The sequence below is a fragment of the Zonotrichia leucophrys genome, chromosome 2, assembly GCF_028769735.1.
Source record: "Zonotrichia leucophrys gambelii isolate GWCS_2022_RI chromosome 2, RI_Zleu_2.0, whole genome shotgun sequence".
In the NCBI taxonomy this organism is placed as follows: Eukaryota; Metazoa; Chordata; class Aves; order Passeriformes; family Passerellidae; genus Zonotrichia; species Zonotrichia leucophrys.
The window spans coordinates 58,314,316-58,338,055 of NC_088171.1; the positions used below are offsets into that span (position 1 = coordinate 58,314,316).

The following is a 23,740-nucleotide window of genomic DNA, read 5'->3' on the forward strand; positions in this document are numbered from 1 at the left end:
CAGTGCTTCCAATTTTCTCCTGCACATCTGTTTTTCCATGTTGGGAGCTGATAAATTATTAGCCTCTTAATGTCAAAGGTATTTAAGGAACTTTGGCAGCCTCATCTTTTTAAGTACTTGGCATCACACTTCCAAACTCTTCCAATTCCAAAAGAAATGACTGATCATTCTAACCATACACTGCTTTGTCAGTCACTGGTTTTGAATTCTCCTGAAGCAGTGTTACTTCATTTATCTTCATCTATGTGTTTTTTACTCATGTCTTGTTCATTCTTCTTTGGAAATAAAAGGCTGAATAATTAAAATAATGAAAAAACTGTGTGGTGTCTTTTGGAGTGGTAGCAATTTGGGCTCTAGATTTCATAGAATCATGTTCATTCTTTTGGAATTAGTGATATCTTCATGTTGGTTATACATTGTTGATATAGTTTTGCTATTATTTAATACTGTTACTCCTTCTGGTGTTAATTATCAGTGTTGATGGTTTGTATTTCCTTATGTGTAATTTTCCTATTGCAGAATGTTAAGGCCTTAATGGGTGTAGAAAAGACTAAAGGATTTTGCCAGATTGTGGTATCTCCTAACTTCAGAGATGGAATATCCTATTTGATTCAGTCAGCTGGTCTAGGAGGGATGAAGCACAACACGGTCCTGATGGCATGGCCACAGTCGTGGAAGAAGGCAGAAAATCGTTTCTCATGGAAAAATTTTGTTGGTATGTGTTTATTGACTTTCTCATTTGCATGTGTAATTCGACTGTATGACTAATGTATTTGCTGTGTGGAGGAAATGTGCTACTGAACATCTGGTGGACAATTGAATCTGTATCTGATTTAATCTGGAGTTGGTTTTCTCAGCCCTCTTCAACCACAGGTTTGCTTTTTCTTCTAAGCAGGTTGATCACTAAATTCAGTGTCATGGTTTAGGAATGCTGCTTGGCAATTTAGTGCTCCCATTGAGACTTTCCAAACCACACTGCTGCTTGCTGTCCCCCTTTGTTTTTCCCCATCCCACTTGGGCTGGGTTGGAGAGAAAAATTGGAGGCACAAAAGGTAAGGATCACAGATTAAAATAAGAACAATTTACTGGAAACAGCAATGAAATAAGAAAATTAGCAGTAAGAGCAAGAGTGTTATTAACAGAAAGTATACAAAAAAAAGTGATCCTCAGGCAAAAATGTCCACCATGCAGCTTGACCCAACCATAGCCATGCCACTCCAACCACTCCCTCTGGCTCAGAACTAGTGCCACTCAGCCATTCCTCCTTGGCTTTGAATCGGGCCCATGCTTATTCTACCAGAAGAAACCCCTTCTCCTTGGAAGAGACTGCCTTAGCCCTGCCCCTGGCAATGACCTGATGTGGTATAGAATAACCTCTGGGTCCTAGCCATGCCCCCTCCTGGCTGTTGCAAAAATTAACTGTGTCCTGGCCAGAAGCAAAACATTATCCACCCCATATTTTATACCATTTATATGGCATAAAATCGTGCCCAGATTCTAATCCTTCCAACTTCTACATTTATATATGTCATTGTACGTATATATGTATATGAATGTGTGTGTGCATATATATATATGTATATATATACAAACAAGTATAATTTCCACAGTCGATATCCATTCCTCCAAGATGTCTCTTGAGTCCATCTAGTCCATGACTGTAGGTTTTAAGTGTTTTCCAGAGCAGGAGGGCTGGTTGCAAGCTGCATCAGGAGCTCAAAACTGGTGCATCTGTCGTAGTCCATGCTTATTGTCCATGGTTAAGTCCACTTCTCCATCACAAGCCCATTGCTATGTTGCATCTCTTTTCCAGTGACCAAAGATATCATTGGCCCACTGAGCCAAAAATAATTCAGCCTATATTGCCACCTGAGAGACTTTATTCTTGGCTGCCCAATGCACCTGTCCATTGTTGCAATGTACTTCAGTAGCCTGACTTTTGGGTATGTGTGCATCTACATGATGCTTTTACAACCAACTTCTCTACCCAAGCAGCAATGTCTTGCCACAATTCAGCAGCCCAGGTGGCTTTACCTCTGTGCTGCCAATAGGTCTTTTTCAGTAGTTTTGTCCATCCCCACAGAGCATTTGCTACCATACGTGAGTCAGTTACAGCTAGAGCATTGGCCATTTATTTTGTTCAGTGATACTTAAAGCCAGCTGGATGCCATTCAGCTCCACAACCTGATTTGATCCACATTGTCCCTCAAAAGTTTCTGTGACTCACCACACAGGAGTCCATACAGCAGCCTTCCATTTTCCATGTATCCCTACAATATGAGAGGAATTGTCAGTAAAAACAGCATAACACTTTTCTTTTTCAGGTAGCTGATTATATGGTGGGGCCTCCTCAGCATGTATCACCTTTTCCTCCTCTGATTTTAGTACAAAATTTTTATTTTTGGTTTGGTTCGTCATGACTTCCAAGATGCCTGTGTAGTCAGGGTTTCCTGTTCAAGCTCACTGTGTGATCAGCATGACCCATTTACTCCACATAACAGTGGCATGATGTGTGGAAGAGATTTTTCCTTTGAACATTCATCCCAGCACTGGCAGTCGGAATGCCAGGAGGAGCTGTGCTTTGGTGCTAATCACTTCTGAAGATGCTTGAACCTCTTTATAATACACAGTTGTAATGCCAGTAGCCCTTTTTCAGTAGGGGTGTAACAGGCATCAGGTCCTTTGCATCTAGATTCCTGAACCCTAGGAATCATTGTTGAGTCTCCCCAGGTACTGGGGTTTTTTTGCCAGAAACTCCTGGAAGAAATACTCTTCCCAGCTGCAGCATAGAGCACATTTTTCACATCTTGTCCTGTCCCGACTTGCCAAGGGTTACTGCTCGAACAGTCTTTTGTTTAATTTGTTCGAAAGCCTTTTGTTGTTCAGGACTGCACTTAAAATCATTCTTCTTCCGAGTCATATAATAGAGAGAACTTTTGCTTTGACTGTGCTCTGGAATATGCATCTTCCAAAAACCCACACTGCCTAGGAAAGCCTGTGCTTCCTTCCTGTTGGTTGGTGAGAATGTAGCTGCTGTTTTGTTGACCATATCTATGGCAATCTGATGATGTCCATGTTGCCATTTTATTCCTAAAATCTGAGTTTCACGGGCAGGTCCCTTGACCTTACTTTGCTTTATGGCAAAACTGGCCTCCAAGATGATTTGGGTTATCTTCTCCCCTCTCTCAAAAATGTCTGCTGCGTTGCACCACAAGCTGATGTAATCAATGCATTCCAAGTGTTCTGTAGCTTCACCCTTTTCCAGTGCAACCTTGCTTTCTTATAGATGCTTTTCTATGCCATGCTCTGCCAGTATGCGACTGTTGCATACTGACAGAGCATGGGATAGCTCCTTTCTAACTTGCTTGAGCTTGATCTGTCTGCAGTCTTGGACAGCCAAGGCATAGGTCATTAGGGAGGGAAAAAGATGATCTTCATATTGTTGTAGTCAGATATATGTCTGAAGCATTGTTTGTTCTCCTTTCATTGACATCAGTCCCAATGAGTTGGCACACAATGATGGCACATGCTGTACAAATTTCTCCCATGCGGATTGTGTACAATGGACCTCATCTGGATCTACAGAGGACTGTTTGTTATTTGAATCCCTATAGATTACCTTCAGCATAGCTAATTCTCTCATGTACTGGATACCTTTCTCCATGGTGTTCCAACCTGCATGGGTGCAGTACTAGGTCATCCTTGAGAAAATACCTTTCCTTCATGCTTGGCTGGACTTGGCTCCAGAGGCTGAGAGTTTCTGTTTTCCTCCCAATCCCGTTGCTAATGCTGACATTCGAGGTCAGGGATCTCTTCACTACCATCTAGTTTCATATTACAGGCAGCAATATCCCAGCATCAGGGCAGCTAACTCAGTAGGGGCTCACCCGACTGGTGGCTGAAATTTTTTTTGCATATCTCACAGCTCACCTGGAGATAGGGATTGGGTGATTATCTCTGGCCCTGTCTGTTCCTTGTGTTGTGAGGTCTCTCCTTCCTTTTCATCCTTCACTAAGTGAACTAATTTTGTCTTTGATAGCAGGGGTGACTGCTACTGGCACAGGTTGTTCCTCTCGTCCAGCTGCAGTTTGAGTGGCCACAGTGCCTGTCAGTCTGCTTTTCTCCTCTTCCCCCTGAGACTGCTGTCTAGTATTGTGGAGTGTCCAATAAATAGCAGCCAAGGCCCAGCATGTTGCAAAACTTCACACCTCCCTGGAATTGCCACAGCATTTTTCTGTCAAGTACTCTGTTAATTTACCATGGTCCTGTAGTTGTTCAGGAGTGAAGTTCCAAACCACTGGAGCAGAATAATCCTTCAAAAGCTGGCCCATTTTCTCCCACTTGCCTTGTTACTCATGATTATACACCCTTCGGACAGATGTCTGAGCAAACTCCTAAGAAAACTCTGTCACTCTAAACACGGTGTAGACTGAGGAGACCTGGCAGACTTAGCACAAAGAATATGATTTCCTTAACATCCAAATGGAATTCAGAATTCTCTGAATATAACAGGCTGAAGGGGGTGTAAAAAGTCAGGAAAAGGGGATGAAAAGCTGGGGAAAATTATCCTTTCCCATTCCTGCCGCAGAGTATGTATGGTTAGTAAATATGCAAAGGTAGTGCCTGAGGTAAGAGTAGGAGAGCAACAGTCAATATATATCCCAAACGATCGTTGTTACCTTTGATGTTACCATGTCATAAACTGACATCCCTCAGTATATCAGCAAAGAAATCCTGATCCCTCTTCCTACTCTGAAAAATATCATGAGGAGCACATACAGGAATATATACAGGATTAGGTACCACTCCCACTGGAACAGATCAAGCAACATTATGACCAGTGGCTCCATACCTAAACCAAAAATGCCTAGATCAAATTTGTTTCTGACCTGCTCTGGGCAGTCTGTTGTTATCTCAACCCATTGTGCCTCACCTCAGACAGCAAATCAAGATTGTTGTGGTTTAGGAGTCATACTCCCTAATTTAGTGTTCTCAGTGACACACTCCAAATCATGCTGCTGCTCACTCACTTGTCCTCTGAGCCTGGTTTGAGAGGAGAATTGGACGCGCAAAACGTAAATAAAGATCACAGGTTGAGAACCATTTACTGGAAACAGCAACAATGTTAATAGCAAAAAGTGTACAAAAGAGACAATGATGCATATGCAAAAATGCTCACCATGAAGCTCCATCTGATCGCAGCTCAACCTCTCCCTCTGGTCTTAGAGGTTGCGTCACCTCAACCTCTCCCTCTGTCTTAGAACTGGTGCCACCCAACCACTCCCTCCAGCTCAGAATCAGCAACATGCTTATTGGACCAGAAGGAACCCCTTCTCTTTGGAAGAGACTCCCTCCACTTTCAGCAATGGCATTAAGTAGTGTAGAGTAACCTCTGGGTCCTAGCCACACCCCTCTTTGCTATTGAAACAATTAGCCTTGTCCCAGCTGCAACCAAGACACTCAGGATATTCCCCTTTTGCCAAGACACCTGGAATATTCCTCTTTTGCATCAGCAGAATCTGGAAGGGTTTAATCTTTTGAATTTAAAACAAAAGTAAAATTTGTGTATGAAAGCTAGGAGTCCTTGATGAAATGTCTTGTTTTCCCTTACAGATACTGTACGAGAAACAACTTCAGCTCAACAAGCACTTTTGGTAGCTAAAAACATTGACTTATTTCCAACAAATCAAGAACGTTTTACTGAAGGAAATATAGATGTGTGGTGGATTGTTCATGATGGTGGTATGCTGATGTTGCTGCCTTTCCTCCTTCGGCAGCACAAGGCAAGGGCAACAGAAAATGGCTGGGATTTCATTTTCTAGGACTAAATGGTTCTAAGCATGTCTAATTAAATACTCCTTCACCTTGTTCAAATTATGCATGCTAATAGCAATCACAGTGTTACAAACTGTTATGTATCTTTTTGGTAGGTTTGGAGAAAATGTAAAATGCGTATCTTCACCGTTGCTCAAATGGATGATAATAGCATTCAAATGAAGAAGGATCTTCAGATGTTCTTATACCACCTTAGACTAAATGCTCAAGTGGAAGTTGTTGAAATGGTTTGTTATATTATATAAAATATTAAATATATAAAAATATTATATATTTTTAAGGTGCAACTGGGACTAAACTTGGGAAAACAGGTTTAGCTTTTTTCAAATAAAGAGCTATTAGCACAAATATAGAAATTAAAAAATTGTAGTCTCATGAAATACAAGAAGTTAAGCATCATTATCTTACCATGTTACAATACTGCTGTATGTGGTGGTGAGTTTAATGGGTTTGTCAAGTAGAGTTTGAGATGTTTTATGTGTTAATTCTTACTTTATTTATGACTACTAGTCCATATAGCTGGTTCATTTGGAAGGAAAAGCTTGAATTTGTAGCAAGCAGTGAAATGGAAGGCTAAATGTGCTTAATCTAATAAGCTAATACATATGGTATGAGACAGGATGGACTTGTCTATGTCTCCAACTGCTGTAAGAATACCTCTCTGGAATAAGGAATCCCTAGGCTCAAATGAGAGTTGCTCTTGGCATCTCCAGCCTCAGCCAGTACTGAAAGCAGGACCTACAGTTTCACAAGTCAAGGTAGTGACAAATTAATTTGGTAACTTTTTTCCTTTTTAAATTATGGGTCATAAACTGTTTAGGAGAAAGGACAAAAACTATTTCTGTCTTGGCCCACTTTTTTTGGAAGCTAAGGATGTAATTTCCAGCACTAAAAGGTGACTAGCATAATGTTCAAAGTAAGATTCATGGGAAAAAAAAAAAACCAACCAAAACCTTTACTCATTCTGAAGTGAGATGAAAATGAGTAAACTGGTTGAAAATGTCTATTTCCACTCATTTATAGAATCACCAGAACTTATTAAAAGGTTTATCATGCTAATTAATCAGAAAACAATTTTAAGAATTGTTTTAATTACTTAGGAAAAAAACTGCTTGTGAAAAAATTTAGTGTTCTTTGCTTAGAGTACTAAATATGAAAGTCTCAAATGCTGTGGCATGTACAGTTGAAAGAACATGGAATGCCATGAAATGGCTTGGCCTTGGTTAAATTTTGAACAGAAGGCAATATAGAAAGTTGTGCTTGTTTAAGCTGGGATAGAATTAATTTTCTTCATGGCGGCTGGTATGGGGCTGTGTTCTGGGTATATGCTGAGTACAGGATTGATAATATTAGGATGTTGTTGTAATTGTGAAGCAGAGCTTGCGCAGAGCCAAGATCTCTTCTGGTTTTTATACTGCCACATCAGCAAGGAAGTTGGGGAAGTTTGGGAGGAGACACAGCTAGGACAGGTCCCAAACTGACCAAAGGGCTATTCCAGACCATATGACATCATGCTCAGTATATAAGTTGGGGAGAAGAGGGAAGAAGGGGGGTATGTTGGGAGTGATGCTGTTTGTCTTCTCAAGTAACTATTATGCATGATGGGGACCTGCCCATGTGAAGCAGTGAATTAATTCCTTGTTTTTCTTGCTTGAATGCACAATTTTTGCTTTTCCTAATTAACAGTCTTCATCTCAGCCCATGAGTTCTCTAGCTTTTATCCTTCTGATTCTCTCCCAAATCCACTTGTGGGGGAGTTAGAGTCTGCATGGGCCTTGGTTGCTGGCTGGGATTAAACCACTACAGAAATACAATTTATTCTTTTCTTCTGTGGGTAATATTTAATTCTGAGAATCTTCCAGAGGATAAGAGAAATGTTACAAATCAGTGACAATACAGGTGACTGGTATAGATTTTTATGTTGTATTTTAGTTTTCAGCCAATATGAGAATGTATGCCAGAATTTCTTGCTATGACAAGAAATGTCTTTGTTTTTGAACATTTCTCACTGATCAAAGCATAATGTGTTATTTGTGCCTAACAGTTACAGTTACAGTTTTTAAAGAAACAAGCGTCCACACATGCTCAGGTGGCAGCAATGCATACCCAGTTTTACTTACTTAAAGAGCTTTCAGCTCTCACTTCTGCAGCCTAGTTGGAACAGAACAGTTAGTGGAAAGTCTGTTCCAAGTACATAAAATTTAGATAAAATCACAATAATATTGTTACAGTAGGATAGTTCACTGTATGAAATTGCTGTTTGAATAATAAGTTTTAAGAATGAGGACAGAAGTGATTGATCAATTATATGCTTAGGATTACTCTAATGAATACATCCACCAAATGAATACAGGTATGAGAGGTACACTATCTAATGTTGTCCTTGTAAGTAGTACTTTTCTTCTGGTGTTACTAATTCAAATTTCTTTTGCAGTTTGAAAATGATATTTCTGCGTTCACATATGAGAAGACACTTATGATGGAACAGCGATCTCAGATGCTAAAACAGATGCAGCTATCAAAGAATGAAAGAGAAAGGGAGGTACGATCTTCAACTTGACAGGATGTTCTGTGGAAAATCTCAAAGTACAATCTAATGGCTGTAGCTTCTTATCAGTTTCTAGCTAGTCAAAAACTTTCATAACTGCATTGTGTTTCTCTACAACCAGTTTTACTTGCAAGGTTAAAGTTATGTGGGGGAAAGAAAAAATTATTTAAACAGATTTTAAGAGTTTTCCTGTTTTTGTTGAGTGCAAGTGTTGATTAGCAAAACATTTGAACATCAGTGTGGAATACATTAAAAGCCTTTCCAAACGTGGCATCAGTAGCTAAGATTCATGATTATGCAACTGGGTTGATTATCTTTGATTGTGATTTGGTCTTAGGATCATAGAATCATTTACATTGAAAAAGACCTTTACGTCAAGTCTGACCACTAACCTAACGCTGCCAAATCCACCACTAAACCATGTCCCTGTTGTTTAAATACCTCCAGGGACTCAACTTCAGCCGCCTCCCTGGACAGCCCATTCAAATGTTTGATAATCTTATCCATGGAGAAATTTTCCCTAATGTCCAGTCTAAACATCCTCTGGTACTACTTAAGGCTATTTCCTCTTGTCACTTGTTACTGGGGAAAAGAGACCAATCCCCACCTCACTACAACTGTCTTCCATGTAGTTGAAGAGAGTGAGAAAGTCCTTCCTGAGCCTCCTTTTCTCCATTCTAGAGAACACTACGTCCTTCAGCCACTCATCATATGACTTACAAATACACCATATTACACAATATAATAGACATTTGTTCAAATCACACTATGTTCTGGTTTCTGCATTATTTTGCATGTTTTATGAATCAACTCCCTTTTTTTTTAGAACCAAAGTTAGCCCAACAAACTATAATCATCTAATATGAAGATGGAAATGCTGGGTTTCCTGCTCCCCTATCCTTACTATTTTGCATATTGTAGCAACAAGCTTCATTCAGCTGTAATTTTATGAATATTTGTAACTTACAAGTCATTTCCTTTTGGTTTGTGCTTCTACCCCCTCATCTATTCTGCTAACTCTTCAGTATTATCAAGACTTTTGAGTGATGTAGAAGATAGTGAATGCTCTGGCTTTGCCATCACATAAATAATTTCCATCCCATGGCAAACAAGAGAACTCTACTGTCTTTAATTGCTCAATTGTATAACAGGTGGATTTTTTTTCTTATGGCTTGTCTTTTGTGGTGTTAACCATGCAAGTCTGAGCAGTTTGGGGTTTTTATGATTTCTTCCTTTTATTTGTCCTCTTCTCTCTATTATTTTTTCCATCTCACATGATTTTTTAAAGGTTCCTAAAGATGCCTGCTATTGTTACAGTTTATTGCTGTAAAACGTCTTTCTTATCCATGTCATTTTCTTTCAATTTGAGCCTGCCTAACATCCTTCTAGTAAAAACCCCAAACTTTTCTGTACAACTTATTCAGCCTTATTGTTTCTTTTTTGAATAGTAGTATTTTTCCAGTGGAGTTTGAGTAGTTTATGTGTTGTAGATTTTGAAGGATTTAACTTCCACATGATTAGTGGAAGCTATTGCTCTGTATTCTATAGCACATAAATTGCAGAGAGATAAAAGAATTTCTTCTCAGCTCTGAGCTGGTGGGAATCTGGACTATACTTCAGAATATTGTTTGTTTGAAAGTTTTTATTTCTTTCTATTCCCTCCATATAATTTTCTTGCTTTATTACTCACTTTTATCTGAACTTTACCATCACCATTATAGCATCAGTTTCTTCCTTCTTATCAGGCGAGGTGAAATCTGAATATTCAAAACACCATTGAATTTATTTCAGGGTCTGAAGTAAAACCCTTGACCCTTGGTAATTCCAGGAACCTGTAGTACTTACTGCCTTGTCCAAAAATAAAAAAGTCATATCCATTGATTGTTTTTGATTAGAATATCTAAATCTACCTTGTTCTTTTGTATTCTCATAAGAAAATGTGATATATTGAAGTGACCACCAGAACCCAGACTAACTCTTAGAACTCCAGTGCAACGCCAGGAGTGGGGAACTGCCTCGGTATGGGGATTTACCAGGGGCAGAATCTTTAGAGCCACTTGCTCTAAGATGCCAGACAGAAGCCACGACAGGGACCAGGCAGAGGAGAAAGGAAAAGTATTTGCATCTTGAGGTTCCACAAGGAACAGTTTATTCCAGATGAAAAGAGCAGGACAAAAAGCCTCTACCTCTGTTGTGCCAGGGGTTTTTTTTGGATGCAAGTCAGGAGGTGGATACAAACAGCTAACCAATAGGGAATCCTCAGGGGTGGAATGAGGGAATTATATCAAGTGTCTGGGGCCAATTGGGGTAGGAGGAGGGAGAGGATGGGTCACATGGGCCAATGGGGCTTCGGGTAGTAGGGGAATTCCAAGGGGGTGTTGCAGACAGGGATTGGCCCAAGGTTTAAGTGGCAGAGAAGGTTTGGGAATCAAGGGCTGGGATGCCTTGACAGGCAGCTGGAACAAGGGGTGGGGAATGGCATGAAGGACAGCTTTGAGGAAGGGTAAAACCGGGGGTAAACCACCTTGGGGAGACCATGGGGGTACAACAGAATGAACCACTTAACAAGGAATCAATAAAATAACATTGAACCACAATAGTTTATTTATGTCTTCACTTCTTCTGGAGCTACAAGATTAGTGTATGCGCTCAGAGTGCCTGGCCCATTCTTACTCTGATCATTTTTTTTTTTAACTAGCTGAGCCATTCTTTTAAATTTTTTGCTGACGTCCGAAACATTTCTTTTATTAGTATCACTAGTTCAAATTAGCATTGCTTTTCATTTTAATATCTGTCTCCAGGCCTTCAAATATAAGCTGGTATTCCAGTTTTGAATAGTGAGTGTAGTTTGGTTTCCTGTTACCACCAAGATTAGTACTTTAACCTCACTTTTGTGCATGTATGCCTTCAAATGAGGCTCAGACCTTCTCAAAGTGGAGACTTTGGTTTAGTACAGTGTTTATTTGCTGTTTTAGTCATAAGCGTGCTTTTACCCCTGAGCAATCATCCTCATCCTCCCTTCTCCTGTCAACTTTTAAAAACAGAATTGATCTTGCCTCTGGGTTTTCTTGTAGAACTGGGGATCAAGCACTCATCATATTTTTGTTCACTTTTTTTGAAAACTTGGTCAATTTTTTTATATTTGGGTATAAATATAATAAGTACCTGCAAAGCATAACATAGGCAACTTAGGTATGACTGGTAAATATCTATTTATTTGACTTAATAGTGCTACAAAGGGGAAGGAAAATGTAGAGCCTCATTCCCTTTTTTGCTTCTATTTTTGGTGGTTGTTGGCTTCTTTCTCTGGTTAATTCTCATTAAGGACTCTTGGGCAAAGCAGTGTTAATTGGACCTGTGAGAAGGTAATAATACTTTGTACTAACAAATTGTCTTGGGTTGTGCTGTTAAGTAAGATTGGCAGAAATTTGAGTGCATGCAGGTGAGTGATGCACGGACAGATGACTCTTCAACTAATTAAAGTTGAAAAGAAGGGTATTTATTGCAGCATGCTGGACACATGTGGAATCATTTCCAAATACATGTGCAAGGAGTTGCAGATTCCTACTCTCTGTTTTGATCTGCTGGTGATGGTCCAAGCCTCTCCCAACTATTTGATTATTCTTAAGGCAAGGTATTTCTGTGGTCTCTGCTTCTTCACAAATGCTACATCTATCCCTCTTACTACTAGCTTCTTTTTCCTAATGTATTTGTTACTTTTTAACTAAGGTTACTTAGTTAAGGTACTTGTTTCTTGCCACCTATATTACTAACTTAGCTTCTTAACTAATTTTAAAATCTTAACTAACATATGCAATCTTCTACTATGCCAGATATATTCCCAGGTCACCCCTCAACTCATCTACAGTGTTCAATTATCCTAAATACATTTCCAGCAGACCCCTTGACTGATTACTGTTTCACTGTTTGTGAATGATTAGATTTTTAGGTTTTTAGGTTTTTACAGTTGAAAAGTAGCTTTCTCATATGCTTTTAGTTTTTTCATGCTTTTGATTGTAATTGAGTGAAAAATTTCACCTGAATATATACATATATGAAAGGATGTGGTCCTCAAAAACAAGTGAATATTTGAGCTTCCCATAGAGATGGAAGGACTAAATTGGGTTCCTGTTTTCACAAATGTCTGTAAAGGGACTTCATAACTAACCACTAAAGATTTAAAAATGTTATCCAGGAGGAGGCTATCAGAGAACTGCTGAGCCACTTGGATATTCATAAATCCATTCATAAATCCATTCATAAATCCTCAAAAACAAGTGAATATTTGAGCTTCCCATAGAGATGGAAGGACTAAATTGGGTTCCTGTTTTCACAAATGTCTGTAAAGGGACTTCATAACTAACCACTAAAGATTTAAAAATGTTATCCAGGAGGAGGCTATCAGAGAACTGCTGAGCCACTTGGATATTCATAAATCCATGGGACCAGATGGGATCCATCCCAGGGTGATGAGGGAGCTGGTAGATGAGCTTGCAAAGCCGCTCCATCATTTACCAGCAGTCCTGGCTCACTGGCAAGGTTCCAGATTACTGGAAGCTGGCCAATGTGACGCCCATTCATTAAAAGGGTGGGAAGGAGGAGTCTGCTAATTATAGGCTGGTTAGCCTGACCTCAGTACCCGGTAAGGTTATAGAACAGTTTATACTGAGTCTCATCACACTCAACTTACAGCATAGCCAGGGTATCAGACCCAGCCAGCATGGGTTTAGGAGGGGTAGGTCATGTTTGACCAATCTGATCTCCAAGTGACCTGCCTGGTGGATGCAGGAAAGGCGGTTGATGTTGTGTAGCTGGATTTCAGCAAGGCCTTTGACACTGTCTCCACAGCACACTCCTGGAAAAGCTGGCAGCCCACAGCTTGGACAGGAGCACTCTTCTGGGTTACGCACTGACTGGATGGCTGGGCCCAGAGGGGTGGTGAATGGTGCTGCATCCAACTGGTGGCTAGTTACTAGTGGTGCCCCTCAAGGGTCTGTGCTGGGACCAGTTCTATTCAATATCTTTATTGATTACACGGATGAGGGTATTGAGTCTTCCACTGGTAAATTTGCAGACGACACTAAGCTGGGATCATACGTTGGTCTGTTGGAAGGTAGGAGGACTCTGCAGAGAGACTTGGAATGATTGAATGGATGGGCAAAGTCCAATAGAATGAAGTTTATTAAATCCAAGTGCTGAGTCCTGCATTTTGGCCCCTGTAAATAACTCCCTGCCTCCTTGTAAGCTGGGGATGATGTGGCTGGACAATGCCCAGGTGGAAAGGGACTTAGGGGTACTGGTCAACAGCCAGCTGAACATGAGCCAGCAGTGTGCCCTGGTGGCCAAGAAGGCCAGTGGCATCCTGGCCTGTATAGTGTGGCCAGCAGGACCAGGGAGGTCAGTTTTCCCCTGTACTTGGCACTAGTGAAGCCACATCTTGAGTACTATGTCCAGTCCTGGGCCCTCAGTTAGGGAAGGACATTGAGATGTTTGAGCGCATCCAGAAGAAGGCAATGAGGCTGGTGAGGGGCTTGGAACATGGGCTCTATGAGGAACAACTGAGGGAGCTGGAGTTGTTTAGCCTGAAGAAAAGGAGACTCAGAGATGACCTTATCACTCTCAATTTCCTGAAACGTGGTTGTAGTCAGGTGGGAGTTGGTAACTTTCACCAGGCAGCAACTGACAGAAGAAGAGGACACAGTCTCAAGCTGAATCAAGGGAAATTGAGATTGGATATTAGGAAAAAGTTTTTCATGGAAAGAGTGATAAAGTTCTGGAATGGTCTGCCTGGAGACGTGGTGGAGTCACCATCCCTGGATGTGTTTAAAAAAAGGCTGGATATGGCACTTGATGCCACAGTTTAGTTGGGGTGTTAGGGCGTGGTCAATTGATCCTGAAGTTCTCTTCCAACCTAGTCATTCTGTGAATTCTGTGAAAAAGAGCCTTTTGAGCTGATACCACATTTCATCTATTAAAATGAAGAATAATATGATATCTGCTTTTTTCTGTAGACTTTTTTTTGTCATTAGTAACCTTTTTGTCCCAGATTCAGAGCATCACAGATGAGTCTCAAGGCTCAATTAGAAGAAATAGCTACTCCAGTCCATTGCCCATTGTCCAGGATGCTCAGGCACTGCGGACTAATGATTATCAACATTAGGAAGAGGTAGCTCGACATAGTGCTGGCTATGACTAGACGTATTTTCCATTGCAACATTTTGAGTACCCCTATTGCAAACTGAACAACATATTAACTACAATTTTTTCTAAATTGATTATGTTTACCTTATATTTCTTGTCTTTAGATGATGCTTCTGTGACATGAACTATATTCTCTTTCTCACATTTATTTTCCATAAAAGAAACTCATTTCTGAGACTGCCTGTTTTCTTAAGAGCCAGAAGCAGGGTGTTACATTAATAAACCTATTTCATGCTTTCATTGACTTCCTTTATAGTTCCTCTATTGAAGTACTGAAGATTCTCGGGGACTGTATTGATATACTAGATCTTTTAAGGAGTGCAAGCCATTTTTATTTGCGAGCTATTATTAACCCATATATGTCATTACTGTATTCTGTGGGGTGACATTGAAAGGAAATGGACTGATGTAATGAATTAGTTTAGTGTGCACTTAAAGTGTTGCTCATATGTAAAATGTGTAGCCTAGTTTGTAGAAGTGCTGTATATCTTTGTATTTCCCTTTCGTCATGGAGTGAGAGAACAAGCTGTTTGGTTTCATTAATTGAATTTAGTATCAAAATAGCACTAACAAGAATGTGCTTTTGTTGTGTTTGCATTTTTATAAACATGTATTATAGGTCCAGAATTTCTCTTGGTCTCACGGTCTTTCTAAAAATGGCAAATTTTCTTCCATTGAAGCATAGTTGTACTGAACTCATCTTACAGTTCTTCCTTTGAAATTTTAGTACATTGGATACTGCTGCATGGTATTTATGATATTGGCATGTATTTGTTAGCTTTTTTGATTCTCATGATAGAACTGTATTCAGAGTAACTTCTGATTTGTGGTCTTGACTCATCATTTAATCATCTGTGACTGTAGGAAGATCATCATACTAAGAGATATTTATGTGAACCTCACAACTGAACTCCAGAATTTGGGAATCCTGAAGGATAGGGACTAGGAAGTAATTTAGGGAATATACGGAAACTCAAAGGCATTTAAAACCACCTGCAATTACAGTTTGTGAACCACTAGAGGAATTGCTTTTCTGAGAATGAAAGTACAATTCTCATCTGCTTGGATTTTATTCATGGTTTTTATTGACCTGCATGAAATTCTTAATTACCAGGTATGTGGAGGGACCATGACTATGTCTAGCATGTGAATAATTGAGATTCCCAAATGGAACAGGAGCTTCAACTAATGATTTAAGTCTCTGAATAGCTTTCAGAACTGTTAAATATCTTAAACAAAAAGCAAACAAGCAAACAATCACAGGATAAAATAAATACCACCTCCAAAACAGAAAATTTCAAAGCACAAAAAGAATCCTGTCCCCAATTACCAATTCACTTATAATTTTTAGAGTCTAAGGTACTGTATTTGTGTTGTATTTGATGGAAACAGAGAAGCCTATGGACAAAGTATTATGAGGGAAAGTAAGTAAATAATGTGTTAGATATTTAATCTTCTTTTCCTCCAAATAAGCAAGGAGAATGGAAAATAGAAAACATAATATTCTTCCCACATGCATATGCGCTTTTTTGTTCTTGAAATTGATTAGAGTTTCTGCTGTTAAAAGGGAAGAGAAGACCCCTTCATGGCTAGATTTGTTATGTAAAATGCTCTTGTAGGCATAAATCATCTAAATCTATAACTAGACTTCAAATCAGACAGTCCCATACTGGCATCAGAGATTCATAGTTGTAGTTCAGCTAAAGGCATGTGAAATGGACAGTGTTTACAACAGTATCTGAGAAAATAATGTAACTTGATACAATGATAATACTGGCTTTAAAGTTTTTCATTGGCAAAACACCCTGATGTTAATAAAGTACTCTCTGGTGGAATTCAACCTCACTTTAGTTCATTACAAAAGTAACATTCCACATAAGATATAGTCTTGCAAATATAAACAAAATATGAACTTTTTTACAAGCAATTTTATTTCATGCTGAAGTTACAGTAGTCTCATATTTGTTCACAAAGTAAAGGTGCATTTTTCTTCAGCTTCTTTGGTTCTACGGCTGTGAAACTCCTTTTCAAAACTGTAATAACATGTAATTTACAAATGTTGATTTTGGCTGAATTGTGGGGTAATTATTTGTTTTGTGGCCAGGCTCAGCTGATCCATGATAAAAACACTGCCTCACGCTCTGCTCCAGCAGTTGAAGCAAGTGTGGCTGCTGCTGTACCAGAGAAAGTGCAAATGACCTGGACTAAAGAAAAGTTTGTAGCGGAAAAGCATAAAAACAAGGATTCCAATGTGTCTGGCTTTAAAGATATTTTCAACATGAAGCCGTAAGTATGCATATGGTATTTGGAGCTTTTTATTTCACTGTGTGTATTTTATTGGGGGAGGGGGCATTCTAGTTTGTTGTTTTATCTGGGTTTTGGTTTTTAAGAGATTCTGTTTTATTTAAAATTTCATGAACTTAAATGGCAGCCTTATAAAAATAACATAGACTTGGGTGGAATGACTGTAAAGAGTCATTCACAAGAATGTTGTGAGTGAAGTTTAAATATGACAGACTTTAAGCTGTTAACTCAACTTCTGGATTGTACCAGAAAGCATATGTGTTAAAAAGCTTATTATAATTATAACTTTTTATTTCTTCATGTGGGTGAAAAATTAGTGTATATGTCCCTGTATTTTATTGTGTTTGGTATTAGAGGGAGTTCCAAAGAAGCAGGTAGACTTTCAAGACATTTAGCTTATGTTTTTGATTTTAGGTGCATGACTTTGGGTATGGGGGGGAGTTTTCTTGGGAAGAGATGGGAGTGGGATGTTTTTGGTTTTTTGTTTGTTTGAATGGACATTCAACCCTCATCCTGTAAATTAAAGAAATAGAAAACTTGTGTAAATACAAATGTATTGCTATATTAAGTATTTGCTATTTAAATATTCCTTTATGTCTTTCTCTTAAATAGATAAGAGCTACTCCCTGTGTCAAACCAACGTAGTATACACAAAAACAATGACAGAGGGAAACCAGATTGTTTGTTTCCTCATGTTGTGATTTTAAGCATGCACATGCATCTTTTCTTAGCTCTGCAAGGAAGCTGCACTTAGAAACATAGCTTAAATTATTTTCTACACATGACCAAACCAAAACTGTGGATGTCAAGGGAAATCTTAATATCTAAATGAAACACATCTTAAATCTAGGACTTGTAGGCAATGCAGTTAGACAGCATATTTAAAGTTAGTACCTTAAAGTCCTGAGTCTTGGATTTGCTTTGAGCTCTTTAGAAATAGCTTGCCTTCTGCACATTCCAAAAATTATTGTGCTCATGATCTAAAGCATTGTCCTAGGCAGCATTATACTCTAATTATTAGGGGCTTTTAAAATTCATATCTTTGAAACATTTCCTATTACTACTTTAGAATTGTGCAAAACACTGATTTCAGATATTATTATTTTAAGACTACTGTATATAATTGGGTAGAAATTACAGTTCAAACTTGGTGTGCCTGTACAGTATATTAATATTGTTGACTTTAAAATGGCATAATAATAATAATAATAATAATAATAATAATAATAATAATAGTAATGATGATGATGATGATGATGTTGACTTCACCTGATGGCATAATTTTTTTTTCTATGCATTTGCTTCCCTTTCACATAGAGAATGGGAAAATCTGTAAGTCTAAATTTCACTTCACCTAAACAACATAGGCTGGGTTCTCTGGTTATTGTCATCTTGTACATTGTGTGCATGCTTCTAAATTGTAATTTGCAATGCATGTATTTTTTTGTTTTTTGTTTAATACACTCTGATTTAGCACATCACTGAAAAAATATCATTGTGACTTTTTAATATTCTCTTAAATATGATCAACTTTCTATTCAAGGTAAGTCACAAAACCTGTGTTATAGTTTCTGTAAGATTATAAAGCTTGACAGTACTTCTCTGCACCAGCATAATATTTAGTGTTTTAATTAACTACATTAAAAATGAATTCTTTTTTCTGGAAAAATAGGCTCTCATTGTTCTATAAGTACTTGGACAGTAGGGAATATTTGTTCACAAAGGGAACTTTCATGTTTCATCAAAAGTCAGTTCTTGCCTGCGTTCTACCAACCCATGCATGTGTAGAAATAACATAAGTTTAGACATACTTTGGGTATGACAGCATACAAAAATGGAATACTACATCTCTTGAGTGGAACTCACTTGACTGCTCTGCTTTTTTTAAGAGTTAAGCATTTTCTTAATTTTATCTGCTTAACAAATTGAGCTTCTTATAAAGATTTTGGAAGTGTATTTTGTCTACTGTGTATGATTTCAGTTCTACCCGTGCTTGAAGGATAAGTGATGTTAGCCTCAGTTCACATTTTACACATCATGAGCCTTTATTTCAATGCTGAATTTTTGCCCACTCTGTCACAAAGTTACACTCTGCATTTTACTTTTGGTTTAACAATGTTTCAGTTTCAATATTTATGCTTCTCAGTTAGACAATCTTGCCTCTCTTCATAGTTCTTTTTAGTCTTCTCAAAATGTAATTCTGCTCCAAAAATTGGAACTTCAAGCTTTCCTTTGTTCCATATATAGTTTTTGTACACTTGGTTCTTAGGATAGCTGGCCACCATGATAGAAAATCTTCCAGCAGGGACAGATAAACTCAGTTTTAGAAATATCAGTCTCTTATAGCGGGGAAGATGGGAGGTAGCAGAGCATGAAGAATCATTGATAGGGCTGGTTTCCACTGGCCACTAAATTTCAGGCCAAATTACTTTTAACTATTTATTTGGGGGAAAAAACCAAACATACAAGCCCTACTTTTAGGCAGCAGATTTTGTAGATAAATGGACTAAGGTAGAGTTTGAATATTTTTGTCACACTGTAGCATATGACTTATTTCCAACCCTGGTTAACTCTACACACAGTTCCTGTTTCTCAGGAACTGTAAGGAAACTGTTCTTTTGTTCTGAAAAACCACTGAACCATAAAAAGAGATACTAAAATAAGGACATTTAAAAAACCCTAGCACTTTTTAATTCTTGTGCACAGATCTACAACAATTGTATTTGTAGGTGAAACAAGGAAAATATTAGGTAATGTTGATAGTGTAAAGGGATAAGCTCAATTTCATTTCACTGCTTACTGCCATACGGTTACAACATAAGTTAGCATTTTTTTCAAAATTCTATGGTGTTTCTGAATTTTCTTCACCAACTGGTAGAATTTAGTAATGGTTCCAAAGGAGCATGAGTAAAATCTTTTACTGTACAACATAAATATTTTGATCTTTCCATTGCAGTCCTGTAATTTCATTGTTTGGAAATTCTTGTATAAATCCAGTTACTTTTTATGTAAGTCAATAAACAAGATTCTTAGTGGTTCTTGTCTGACCTGTAACATCTATTGAAACCATTTTTAATTCATCTTGGTAGAAGATAATGGACAACTGGAAGATTTGTGCATTTTGGCAATTTACTTGGAACTGCTTGAATTTCAGAGTTAAACGTTCTTGCCAAAAGTATTACATTTAATTTATTTTGAATATGTACATTTACTAGTATCCATGAAAATACCTTGCTTTACATACTTATAATTTCAAATAAATATTGTATGATTCAATTACGTACGTGTTATAACAATACTTAAAAATGTTTCTTTGCATGCTAGGAATCAGTCAAATGTGAGAAGAATGCACACTGCTGTGAAGCTTAATGGAGTAGTGCTTAATAAATCACAGCATGCTCAGCTGGTCCTCCTGAATATGCCTGGACCTCCTAAAAACAGAAAAGGGGATGAAAACTGTATCCTCTACTGTATTGATTCCATATTTCTTGAAATTGAGAATTACATTTTTTGTGATTCTGCCATTACCTGTTGGGATAATCATTACTAAGTAGGGTAAGCATAAGTCTGCCTATAAGAAAATGACATAAAGAGAGTTAAAAAGTAAAAGATAAAAAAATCTTGATTGGGGGGGTGGTTTATTGATATAAAGGATTTCCTTAACTTTGAAGTAATTTAAAAATTTCCTATTCTTATCTTTTTTTGTAGATGAGTAGGGCAAAACTAGGAATGTCCCCCAACTTAGGCTTAACTTCCACTTTAATAACCAGATAACAGGACAGTAAAGGGGGACACAGAAATACTCTGATGAAATTGTTGAACTTTATTTTTTCATTATATGTCAGACTTTTTGAGAAGTTACTAGATATTTTATTTTTCTTCTGAGTAAATTCCTTGACCAAATGATATTTCAGACATGGAATTTCTGGAAGTTCTGACAGAAGGTCTAGATAGAGTTCTCCTAGTCCGAGGCAGTGGACGTGAAGTGATCACCATTTATTCTTAATCTGTTTGCATGTGTTTTTCAAACACAACAGACCCCCCATCATAAGAAAACAAAGTTTTTTGCCATAATTTGAGCAGCTTCGTTGTCTTCTAGTGCATTGAAAATTAGCTTCAAGCTGAATCTTCTGATGATGAGGTTTTTTTCCCCTAGGAAGATGTTCTATTTAAATAACATTTTAAGCAGGTTTATGTAGAAGATTAATAAATGGTGAATTAATAAATGGTGAATGGCTTAGGATATTTATATGTAGCATGTTCTGACACTTCTTATGCTGTGGTAAAACGAAAAAAATTGGTAATGCAATCGTGTTTTTAAAGATATAGAAATGTCAGCGACTTCTGATTATTTTAATCTTTGCTCTGCATCTAAATAAAAGGGAAGGGTTTTAGAAAAGGTTGTCTTTTTTTCTTACCAAAATGCTGCTATGTTGCTTCTTTTGGAATTAGTTGTGGTTCAGGAACCTTCCTTCAGAGATGTATACAGCCAGTCAAATTTGTTTATGAAGGGCATTAATGTTTCCCAGAAGTTTGTTATTTGCCATACATGTTAAAAATAACATTTCTGTATTTAAAATACTTAGATAGCTGAAACCTCCAGATGATAAACAGATAAGCTGTGTGAGTTCTTTTCTATGAGGTACTGGCAGTTACCATTATTTTGCATGATTATAGCAATAATGAAACATGAGAGCATCCAACTTGCAGGAAGGCGATTGTTCACAAACTCCACCTGGTTCCAAATATAATTCAACAGCTGATAAACCACAACAAGATGGTTAATAAAATGCAGTCTCTTGTTTTCAAATATTTATATTTTGAAAATGTTGTATGTATGTGCTGCTGTTTGAAATAAAATCTGCTTTTCTGAACTGAATGAACTCCTAAATGTTTTTCATTTGAAATTGTTGAGTAGTTCAGTTTAGATGCTCAATAGAAACCTTTTGCTTCTGTTCCAATTCTGTTCCTTTTTAGGCAGTCTTTAGTTTTGTAAATGTTGTTTAAGACCTAAAGTGTATCAGAAGATTCTGCTCTAAAAAGAATAGGTCTGTTTAAACATATAAGCCACTATTTTATCTATTTTATTTTTTATTTTTTTAAATTCCTTTATAATAAAATCAAGATGTCTGTTGCTCAGACTAGAACAAGAGTGATGCAGTGCCCAAGTCCCTGGCTGGGCTCAAGGCCAGTGTTTTTATCATAACACTCAGGTCATGTAAGACAAAGCCTGTCCCTGTAGTTTGATGCACAGGAACAGAGGGAATAAAAAGGTAATCAGGCAGCCCAGTGAACACCTGATGAGTCAAAAGCACTTCTGGGATACTTCAAAAGGCAATTGGAAAGGCATGCTGCACACCAGAATGTCCCTGTATACCACTTGGTGTGACTGTAGCTCTATGTCTTTGGTTAGGAATAGGTTTATGCATAGGCACTCAGAGGTACCTTGGGGGCACACCAAAAACACTCCTTGGTTTCTTAGGTACAATGAAAGGCACATGGAGGTCCTGTGGACAGATCAGGAGGCATGTGAAGGTTCTAGATTTGCACAGTATATCAGTTGAATTAAAAAACATTCTCAGGCCAGTGAGGAGAAGAAAAACAGCAGCAGATGCCCCTACTGCACTCCAGATGGCTCTAAGCTTTTCATGGGACATATTAAAAGGCACTCCTTGGGCTGTGGTGCAGGGCCATCAGCAGGCATTTATAGAACTGATATGTGGGGTTGGGGGTCAGAGACAGAAACATGACACAACATCAGTGGTCATCAGCAAACAGCAATGGGTTTAATGTGTCTGCCCCTTTTATAGGGACTTTGGATTTCCCAGGCTCAGATAGTTGATTGGATGACCTCTCTCTGCCCAGTGGTGCATCAGCATCTAAGCTAGAATAGGGTTGGCTGAGATCTTTGCTTGGGTTTGAATCCAACCTATCTGTGCCTTATCCAGGGACTTGTTTTCTTCTAGGTTGGTTGAGTTTAGGGGGCAGCTTCATATCAGCTGCAATGAGACAACAGATGACTGCAGATAGCTTGTAGTAAAATGAATTATAAAAATTTAGTTTAAAGAAAGGCTTTCAGAGGCGTCTGGAACCTACCAAAAGCTCTGTGAGTTCCCTTAGATGCAAGGCAAGACTGACAGAGGGCATACCAGAAGGCATTTGAGAAACTTGTGGAAGTGGTCAAGAACAAACCTTCAAGCTGGAAAGTACAAAACATTAACTTAGACAGGAAGTTTTTGAAGATTGAACTTCAGAAGAAGATAGGCTTCTGAGACTCTTATATGGGCTTGTGTGTTACAGGGAGCATCTGTGCTGTGATGGAGGAGGACATGCAAACACTTACATGCTGGTTTCATTTTTTTGAGATTTGCTTGTAAGTTCACAGTATTAAGAATTACAGGCTATGAGTTATCAAACACTATGATTTAAAGTGGTGGATATGTGGGATAGTCACATGCAAGACTAGTCAGGGCAAAATGCCATTGAGGCCTTTTTTCTGGTGATAGTTTGTTATATTTCCTAATGGTCTCATTAGACAGAGCTACAGGACGATTTTGCCCCTATTCTCACCTGCAAATCTGTCAATCGGTTCTGGACTTGTCAACACGTTCTGGGGTGCGATATGGTTTGACGTTTTTGGCAGGGACCCACTTAATTCCAGCACTTGTAGAGACAGAAGCCTACCCTTTGTCCCAGGTTATTAATCGAAAAGGACCTTCAATTTGTCTAGATTCAGACAATTTCTAATTAAGACAGGAGGATTTTCTTTCAGTTTTGCCTGTGTGTTATTTGAAAAGTGCCTAAAGATTGGTGGATCAGGTTCTGCACCTGAACTGTTTAGAAAATTAAAAA

At 38.3% G+C, this 23,740-nt stretch overlaps 1 protein-coding gene across 3 annotated transcripts in view; it reads left to right on the plus strand.

Moving 5' to 3' along the window:
- SLC12A7 (solute carrier family 12 member 7) overlaps positions 1–21,761 on the plus strand; it is an 83,032-nt gene extending 61,271 nt beyond the window's left edge. For 2 of the 3 annotated variants that reach the window (XM_064705093.1, XM_064705094.1), the window contains exons 18-24: positions 520–715; positions 5,614–5,783; positions 5,931–6,062; positions 8,270–8,377; positions 16,689–16,870; positions 20,213–20,346; positions 20,803–21,761. In XM_064705093.1, the coding sequence (XP_064561163.1) occupies positions 520–715; positions 5,614–5,783; positions 5,931–6,062; positions 8,270–8,377; positions 16,689–16,870; positions 20,213–20,346; positions 20,803–20,894 (1,014 nt within the window). In that variant the 3' untranslated portion in view covers positions 20,895–21,761. The other variant, XM_064705095.1, reaches the window with a different exon arrangement.
- The last annotated feature ends 1,979 nt before the right edge of the window (positions 21,762–23,740 follow it).